Here is a 9560-nt window from a genome sequence, read left to right as displayed (position 1 = left end):
AGGGGACCACTAAGGCTTATATAAAAGCATCCAAAAAGCAGCATGTTATGGGAACTTTTAAAGCATGTAAGAACTGATTACAAAATTAAATCAATGTCCACATGCATTCATTAAATAAATCTGTCAGTCAGTCAAATAAATAACACAAAATAAAGAAATAATAAAACATAAAATGGAGAATGATACAACACTAAAATCGTGATCGTGGAGGCTGAGTCATGTAAATTGTGTGAATAAGTCAAATTAAAACAATACATTGTCAAAGGCCAATCTGACTTTAAAATGGCAACTTCTCCTTTCCACAGACCCATTCCACTTTGAAATGATAGCAAACCCCATAGTGTTACTCGGACAGTATCAGGAAACAGATTTTAAAATGAAAGCTTTTATTTTGAAGTCACTTCTCACATGCTCTTACTATTAATCGTAGTAAATACGCACTGTACTGCAAATTAATGTGCGGGCTAGTTTAACTGTGTTTTGAAGTGGAGGCTGACTTTACTGCAGTCATTTCACCAGGCGAACCCTCCGATGGCAGCAGCAGCAGCAGTAGGACATGTTCCGTTTGCAGAAACGGTAACTTAATCCAGCTCAGATACAGCGTTAGGAGAGTGAGCAGTAAACAGTGAGGCCGATATCCGTGGGATACAATTACAAACCGTAACGCTGTATTACCCACTGCATCATTTCCTGACAATCCCTTGTGTGTAGGTAGCCAATATAAAGCCAGCGTAGGGATGGTGGACTCCACTATCAATGAAAACTGCTACATAAAGAGATCATTTCAGAATGTTAATACATTGAATGGTTGTTGCAGAAGAAATGCTGACTGTAAATGGTATCGAAAACGGGATTTGATCTCATTAAATGGGAAGGATTTTCGTTTTAAAAGGTGGCGTGTGTTGTTGTGTCTGTCTTCATACTGGATCTGTCCATTCACTTATAAATAGGGCAAGTCTATATATTGAAGTTTTTCTCTTTTAGTGTCTCACTGTTTTCAGTTGTTGCATGTTCACCTGACGCGTTTTCTATTAGTGTATATAAAAACATTTTATAGTACAGCAAATGTGTCTATTGATTATACAATGAAGGGAATGGGAGGATCGTACAGTCGGATCGTTATAGAACATCTCAATTGACTCCAGAGTTTGAACTGCACTTGCTTAGTGATTAGACAAAAGTATCATTATGTTCTCTATAAGCCCTCATTTTTACAACGTAAACCTGGAATTAATCTATGATGTAAATAATTTTAACGTTTTGATGTAGAGCTAAAGGATGCGGTGGCTTCGTTTGTAAAATGGCCGCACCACAAAGTGGACTCCTAGGTGTGTTTCTCCGCGATGAATCCTAGCCCCTCTGTGTGACAGTAAGAGAAATGCAACTGGCAGCTCATATTTCCCAGCATGACTCTTTGTCAGAGAGAATGATCTGAAAAACGGAAAAGTAGAGAAAGGAGCTGAGATGCCATTATTATGAGGGTCATAAAAATAGGACCATTACCATCAAGGACACCATTATGAGAGGGTATTTATTCATCATCATCATCATCATCATCATCATCATCATCATCATCATCATCATCATCTTCTGCTGCTGCCTCTGCTCCAACTACCCCACTATCATCATCATCATCATCATCATCATCATCTACCCTCATCATCATCATCATTATCATCATCATCAGCAACAGCCTCACCATTATAGTCATCATCATTATCATTAGGCTCGGTAATCATCCACGAGGGGTTTCCATGGGGCAGAATAAAAGGGCAGCGCCAACTCTCTCCTTCCTCACATCCTGCCTCGGCATCTGTGAAGGAAGGTGGTTTGCTTTCAGCAGCACACGCTGAAGCTGGAGAGCGCTGCCGTGTCTCGAAGCTTTTCTTAAGTTCGTCTGGGAAAAGTGTCTCCCTTCTTGTTTTTTTAATGACTGAAAATCTCGGAGGGCATAACGTAACAACCGCTCAAACGCACTCGACCTCGCAGGTTGCACTGTGAGTATGAATTGTTTCTCTGGAAATACACTTTTTTTTTTTTTTTTTGCTGAGGAGAGAAATTCTGTCTCCGCTGCTGTTATCTTTTTCAGCGTGATGGAAATGGAGCGACATTATGTGAAACAGCTAGGCGCTGCTGCTTGTTTTCTTTGTGGGACAGTTTGGAGTCAGTCAGGGACATTTGTTAGAAGATACCGTTTGAATTGGATGTGTGCCTTCATTTGTACGGGAGTGAGTTTCTACGTTAAACTCAGTAATATCAAATGTGTCAGTCTGAATTTTATACTAACCGTGTAAACAACAGGAATTTGTCATAGCCATTTTTTCAGCTTTGGTTACTTCATGCCACTTTTCAGTGGTGTTGTCATCCATCCACGCCCTCACTTACACCTCAGCCAATCACATCTCCAGCCTTTGTACTACGAAAATAAAACCTTTTATTGTGATAATTTAGTATTGATTTTTTTACAATTTATCTGTGCAGTCATATATTTGGTTGTATTTATTTTTGTGATTATTTCAAAACGTCTTAGCTTATTCAAAAGTGGTCATTTTGGACTTCCATACAATTGTGCTCAGCATTTAATTGTATTTTCTGTTTGATTTAAGTTGTGAATAATACATATAGTCTTAAAGTATATTCATAGAGATGTGGATGATTGTTTCTGATGCTGTTTGTCTATGTGCTTTTGTGTGACTGGCTATGTGTGTCGTAGTCTGTTATTTTTTCTGGTGTACTCAGGTCTGTCTTGCAAAGAAATCTTTACCTTATTAAATAAAGTCCATATGCGGTATACCATATAATAAGCTATAGTAGATAATACATATGCTAGGTAGAGAGGACAGTTGCAAATTTAAGTCTTGTGTGAAATTCAGTTCAGATATTAAATTGAAATATTATAGGTTTAATAAACAGCAGTACAGTCAAGGTATGTAACGACATTTGAGAGTGGCTTGTGAAGGTTGTTCTGAAAACGTGCAGTGTTTGTTACATGTTTTTCTGTTTGTCTTTCCTGTTCAGAAGTAGCAGCTGAGATTGGTTTCTCTGTGTTTCCTCTGGGTGATGAGGAGAGCCCTGACTACAGCCAGCTCAGCATGGAAAGTGAAACAGACAACTCGCACAGCACAACTGACAACGGCAGGGAAGATGAGGGCAGAGCAGCCCAGTCCGTGCCCAGTTTTCCTCCCTACCTGTCCTGCAGGGGCTGCGGACAGCTCCGTGACGAGCCTCTGGGACCTGGCATAGACCTGGTTGGTCCATACTGCCTTAGGTGCTGCAAAGCGTCCAGGGAAGCCAAAAGCACAGACTTTTGTTCACCTTTTGGAAGCATCAGCGGGATGCGCTCAGGTTCCCATTTGCAGCTCGATGGCGAAGGGGTGCAAAACGGGGTGGGCGACAAAACCCTGACAGCTGAGGACAAATTGGCCAAACTGCACTCGTGCCACCTCTGTGGCTTCTCCTCGCGTTACGCCAACCATGTGAAGCGACACATGAAGACGCACAACGGGGAGAAGCCCTATAACTGCCCCTTGTGCACTTACGCCTCAGCCCAGCTGGTGAACCTGCAGAGACACCTGCGCATTCACACGGGGGAAAAACCTTACAAATGTGACATCTGCACTTTTGCCTGCAGTTCCCTTGGCAACCTCAAGAGGCATCAGCGGATGCATGTGCCCTCTGCAGTGGCGGGACAGGAAACGCCGCCACGACCTGTCAGTGGCCAAAACAGCCTGAAGAGGCACGTGACTGGGCAAAGGCCCAATGATGAAGTGTCAGGTACTTCAGCCAAGGGTATGTATCATTACTTACGTACCATTATTGACTCATTTCATCATCTACATAACTATCTTTTTCTTCAATGTTTTTATTGTAACTCATGATGCACAATCTTGATATATGGTGCACCCTTTTGATATCCTCGATCAGTCATTTAATATATACTAACTAACTAATATTGTGAAGTTTCAGACGTTGCAAGGCCGACTTCAAACCTGACTTTAGGAGCCCAAAACAATGACTACCTATCAGCCTTTGATGGCTTAAAGGGAGCATCACCACCACCGCCCATAGGATCTTCTAACCCAGCTCCTGGCCACCAGCCTCCACCCCTGTTGGACACCACAGGAAGTGACGGCAGCAGGGCGACCAGAGCGGGCGTAGCAGACGGTGCCGCCATCCCGCCTTCACTTTTCCCTTTCACTTGCCGATTGTGTGGCATCGTCCTGGAGGATGAGGATGGCTCCTCAGCCCAGATTTGTGCCAAGTGTACCCTCGAAATGCTGACTAAAGACTCCTCATCTCCCAACAGCCCCGGTGAGCGCAGCGACAAGGTGTACACCTGCGCCGCCTGCCCTTTCCTCACACACTACCCGAACCACTTGGCACGCCACATGAAAACTCACAGCGGCGAGAAACCATACAAGTGCCCACAGTGCGACTATGCCTCAGCGCACTTTGACAACCTCAAGCGCCACCACAGAGTGCACACAGGCGAGAAACCTTACAAGTGCCATCTGTGTGATTACGCCTGCGGGAACCTGGCCAACCTGAAGCGCCACCAGCGGGTGCACTCGGGGGCAAAGCCCTTCCAGTGTGCCGTGTGCAGTTACAGCTGCAACCAGAGCATGAACCTGAAGCGGCACATGCTCCGGCACACAGGGGAGAAGCCGTACAAATGTCAGGAGTGTGGCTACACCACTGGCCACTGGGACAATTACAAGAGACACCAGAAGAAACACGGCCTGGCCACAGACGGCTGGGTCAAAGTCCCAATGACTGGCAACAACGAAGAGGAAGAGGAAGTGAGGAAAGGGATGGGAGTTGGAATCGGAGATCCAACTCACAGAAAAGAAACGGGGGTTGATATGCAGTACATGTCTAGGGAGGGAGGTCAGACTATACACTCGTGCTACAAACTTGAGATTGCATAAAATATAACTCAGCAAAACTAAGCTACCAGCAACTTTTTTTCATTTTTTTTTTTTTTTCCACAGAGCTTTTATATTGTTTTAGTGTGTGTCGGTCTTAAATGTTTTGTCAGATGTCTTCAGAGGCTGCTAACTGATTATTTTTAGAATATCGCACAATTGTCTAACAATTCAAATCCTTTTTTATTAAGGTGGTTGAGTCTCTTCAGAGTTTGTCTTCTACTCTGCATTTCTGTTAAGAGAAATGATATCTACTGTGGAAGTCCTTACCATCTTATTCTGCAAGTTACACCACACTTGGCTACTTCTACCATTTTCCTTCTCATATTACAACACATATCTGGTTCTTCATTCCAGGACAGAGAACACTACCAAATACATGTGCACATTTTTGCCTGAACTGTTGAGCTGCACTGTGCAGTTATTTTTTTTTAAAACTTTAAATAAGGGACAATTTTTCTTTGTATTACATTTAGGTCACAGCTTTTTGTTTTGTACCAAATATCTAATGAAACAACTTGAATGTTACCGGTAGATGATCACATTCACTTGATTTAACTCTTACTTTGTATATGAGGATCCTTAGACTGCACAGTGCAGCTTTAAGTAAAGACGGGTCCTTGTAAGGGCCAATACTGTGCTTTGTTTGCATTGGGGCCCGAGCTCTGGTCACGGCATGGCTTCTGAATAATTTACTAATGTATGTTCTAGCAAGGTGTTGTTTAATAATACTGGACTTGTTTTACCCTTGATAAACTATATTGCTTAATTAGGTTGTGTTAACCTAACTAAAAATCTCCTGTGTCTCAATCTGCATTGTCATCTTTGCAGAGCCCTTCAGGATGATCAATTGTTTAAAAAAAAGAAAATAATTTCTGGTTATTTAAACACTTAACTTGCATGCACATGCATTTTGAAAGCCCCCCCTTTAGTCTTCATTTGGTTGTATGGTTTAAGAAAAAGCACAATCATACACAACATTGCCGCTAAAAGGTTTGCGACTTAGTTGTGGAGGGGAAATAAGCATTGGTTGACGTCTATTGGATTCAGGAGTAACAAATTGTAAACAAGCATGTCGTTCAAAACATTTGTTACCCCACAAACTTGTACTTGCTACATATCATTAATCTTTTCATTTCTAATCATTTGGATCACGTTCCTTTTGATTACCGTTAACGATCGACTGTGAAATAAGCCCATTCTTGTGTTTTTTTTACTTGAAAAAGATGACACTATTAATAAGCATGCAAGTGTGTAATTGTTTTATTTTTCTAATGTGGCTGTAATACACTGCTAGAAGTGCATACTTTAATATATAGAATTGTGTTTTTATTATTTTTGAATGTGTGATGTGTCATTTAGTTCCCATGGGAAACATATTAGGGACTGTGATTTAGGTTTACGCTCTTTTTGAATTACTATAATATGCAAGTGAGATTTTTCAGGTTGCCAACTCGCCATGACACAATGGAGCATTGATTAGTACCGACATCCCCCAAGTGTCCGTTTTTGTCTTCATGCAGTGTCTCATAAATGCCTTAAGTGAGGATTTTGAAATAAACACATGGAATTCATTTCATTGAATGTCAGACAAGAGACTGAATCTCATTTTTTCCTTCAAATCTCCCAGAGACATTTTCATTTTCACTTTGGTCTTGACTGAAATATGAGGGTGACAGGTTGTGGTTCGGAGTGAAATGTTTTGGATGTATTGCCAAAATTTGTAACAGACATCCATGTCCCCCTTGGGATGAATTGTGTTCAGGTCAGAATTCAAATATGTCAATACTTGCAAATCTGGCATTTCCCTCAGCCTCAGGCGTCTTTGGAAGTTAGTGCTATTGTCACACGCTACACTAAGATGGAAAACAGCTTAGCATCAGCATGTTTTTGCGGTCATTGTTGGCATGCTGACGTCAGCATTTCATAAGTCTCTCATTGCCAGACCTTCATCCACAGCGCTGCTGAGGAGGGTCTAGCTAGTCCACACAGCATTCAGGGATGGGAGAAAAGGGAGAAGAAAAAAAGTACTCTGGTTTATTGGCATTTCTTTAAACCAATCATAACAGTCTTTGGCGGTGCTAAGCGCCGGACGGAGCAACGTCGTCCCTGCAAAATAGCCTCCGGTAGGAATTTGTTTTGGTGGAACGTGTACGTTCAAAGGTTGTTTTAGTTGTGCAACAGAAAACTCAGGACAAATAGTCTAGCTAGCTGTCTGGATTGACCCTGCAGAGATCTGAGGAGCAGTCAACCAAAGTCCTCCACCGGAGTTTAAAATGCCAACACAAAGAAAGTGCAAGGTAACGGACATCCGACCGAAACAAAAGACATCTGGCGGAATTTCCGGCGCCACCTGAAAAATCCTGGAAGTGGATCCTCGTGGCTATAAAGTAACATTTAGTTCAAAGCCCCACTGTACCTATATACATCCTCCCACAGCTGTTTCTAAATGACCTCCAATATAAACTTTCTCTACTGAAATTTTTTTGCTGAAATTGATCTGTCAAGAAAATATCATTGGCTGATATTTTCTTAGCACAGATAAATAAATTTCCGAAGATGCGTATGTCAATAAGAAACAACATATTTCAGTAGAGAAAGGACATTATGGCTGAGGTAATATAGAAACTGAAGCAGTGGCATAGTTCAATCAGACAGCACAGACAAGTTTTAATTTTAAACTGTAAACTGTCTTTTGTTTATGTAAAAACTGAATTTTAGCTTATGTACTATTAGACACATAGAAACTTAAAATGATTTGGAAGTGGTTGTGATGTACTGATTATATCACTTGGCTGCTTTATACTTGTTACATGTGTGAGAACTAAAGCTGCTACCGATAAAGAATGCTTAGTGATGATAAAATAAAGTGGACAATTAAAAGACCGCTAAGAATCAGAAGATAATGTGACCTAAGTTCAGAGTTTATTTTAGCATCATGACAGTTGTCCTCGACCTTACCACTAAAATCTAAATAAACGTAGCGGAATGAATCAAGTCAATACAATCATCATGAAATTTGACATTTTCTGTAAAAGTGATGCTGATGAAAAATGCACTTTAATTAGGCACCTACACATTTATACACATCCAGAATCTTGCAGCTTCTACTGTATTTAAGTGTTGGTATGGACCGGAATTAAGAAAATTTAAATGAACAGTGGTGTCCACATCCCCCTGCTGTAAATACAACTTAAGAACAGAAAAAGCACAGCAGTGAAAGAACAAGACATTTATATTGAGAACATTTCGTGTACAGTTCTGGCTACCAGTGAGAGTAAAGCTGTTGATAGGTTGGCATCGATTTACATTTAGAGGCTTCAAAACACGCCGAGACGCGGCTCAACAGACGCCAACATCAATAAAAAATGGAATGATGTCTTATAAAACAGAGGGATATGTTCGGTTAGTTGCCTGCTCTCCATGAACTTTGTTTACTCCAGCAATTGTGATCAAATTAGCCGCTTCACCAAAGCACCTTTTCAACTAAATCCTCTGAGATGATTGGCACAATGTACAGACAAATTACAATGAACTGAAGCCCCGAGGAATGCTCCCCGCAACACCATCACTCGCCCAAAAAAGAACTAGACAAAGAAAATCAGATGTAAAATTTGTAAACACTTTACATTTGAACTAATAAAAGTTCCCTAAACATTATGTAAACAATTCTAAATGTTAGTCCATTTAAACCTTTTGTTCTATACAGTTTAGATTACATTTGATCTATTTGATTACAATAAGCTATGGATGATAAAGATATTAGTAAATGTTCAGAATACTTAATTGCATGTACATAATATAAAAAGTGACATTGTCGTAATGTTTGTTTATTTTGTGCAAAATGCTTTAGTAAACTATAATTTGGCATTTATGAGAAACCTTCAAAAAAATTGGTTTAAAGGAAAAAAAAAAAAAAATCATAGATGGATTTACAGAGCCCCTTGGGAAAAAAAATCTCCACGTTTAGAGTCATGCTCAAGCTTCCACTCGAACACTCAGCTCCACCTGTACTTAATACTGTGCAAAAGTGATGGGTTTAGCATGTGCAAGCAGCTCGGCCAAATCAACCATCTATCAAGTTCTGCAAGATTCTAGGTAACACTGGCTGACTCTGCCCTTTATTTGAAGCTTCAACCAATGTTAACCCATGAGGCGAAAAAAAAAAGTAAAAATGAAGGCATCAGACTATTTCTGCAGGCAGTATGAGGGACGGTGCCTCAAACGTAAGCTGAATAAAAATGCTGGTATCCTGCTGAGATATTTACTGACTTGGCACATGAGTAGCATGACACACAGAAGATCACTAACAGTATAAAAACATGACATTTTGGTGTATAGCCAAGCCAAACATTGATCATCCATATAAGTAAGCAGTTGCTCTGAGAAGTCTTCAGTTTTTAGATCAATTTCAACACATTCACCGGAGTCTGGGTCATTTTGAGAACTTCCTGTGTCCTGTTGTGCTGGATAATCACTAGTGCCAGGTCGAACTAAACATTTGGCTCTCAGGTTGGAAAGGAACATGCAGCCACTGGGGAAAGAATCCAAGATCTAGTAGATTTTCTTTACCTAGTTTATAATATAGATAAATTTACTTTGTACCTCATGAATTTAACTGCATTAAAAAAAAAA

General features: G+C 40.6%; 2 protein-coding genes across 4 annotated transcripts in view; one reads left to right on the top strand and one right to left on the bottom strand.

The window, feature by feature from the left end:
• znf513a (zinc finger protein 513a) overlaps positions 1 to 6514 on the top strand; it is an 11908-nt gene extending 5394 nt beyond the window's left edge. Inside the window, exons 4-5 of one of the 2 annotated variants that reach the window (XM_032543756.1) lie at positions 3019 to 3789; positions 3967 to 6514. In XM_032543756.1, coding sequence (XP_032399647.1) covers positions 3019 to 3789; positions 3967 to 4928 — 1733 coding nt within the window. In that variant the 3' untranslated portion in view covers positions 4929 to 6514. Of the gene's footprint in view, positions 1 to 3018; positions 3790 to 3960 lie in introns of both variants that reach the window. The other variant, XM_032543755.1, reaches the window with a different exon arrangement.
• Positions 6515 to 7828: 1314 nt separating this feature from the next.
• snx17 (sorting nexin 17) overlaps positions 7829 to 9560 on the bottom strand; it is a 32375-nt gene continuing 30643 nt past the window's right edge. For both annotated transcript variants that reach the window (XM_032543748.1, XM_032543749.1), the window contains exon 15: positions 7829 to 9560. This exon is cut by the window's right edge and continues 545 nt beyond it. The gene's annotated coding sequence lies outside the window, so the exon portion shown is untranslated.

Source organism: Etheostoma spectabile, chromosome 18, assembly GCF_008692095.1.
Source record: "Etheostoma spectabile isolate EspeVRDwgs_2016 chromosome 18, UIUC_Espe_1.0, whole genome shotgun sequence".
Lineage (NCBI taxonomy): Eukaryota > Metazoa > Chordata > Actinopteri > Perciformes > Percidae > Etheostoma > Etheostoma spectabile.
Note: the sequence above shows the minus strand (reverse complement) of the source record. Positions and strands in the feature narration are given on the sequence as shown.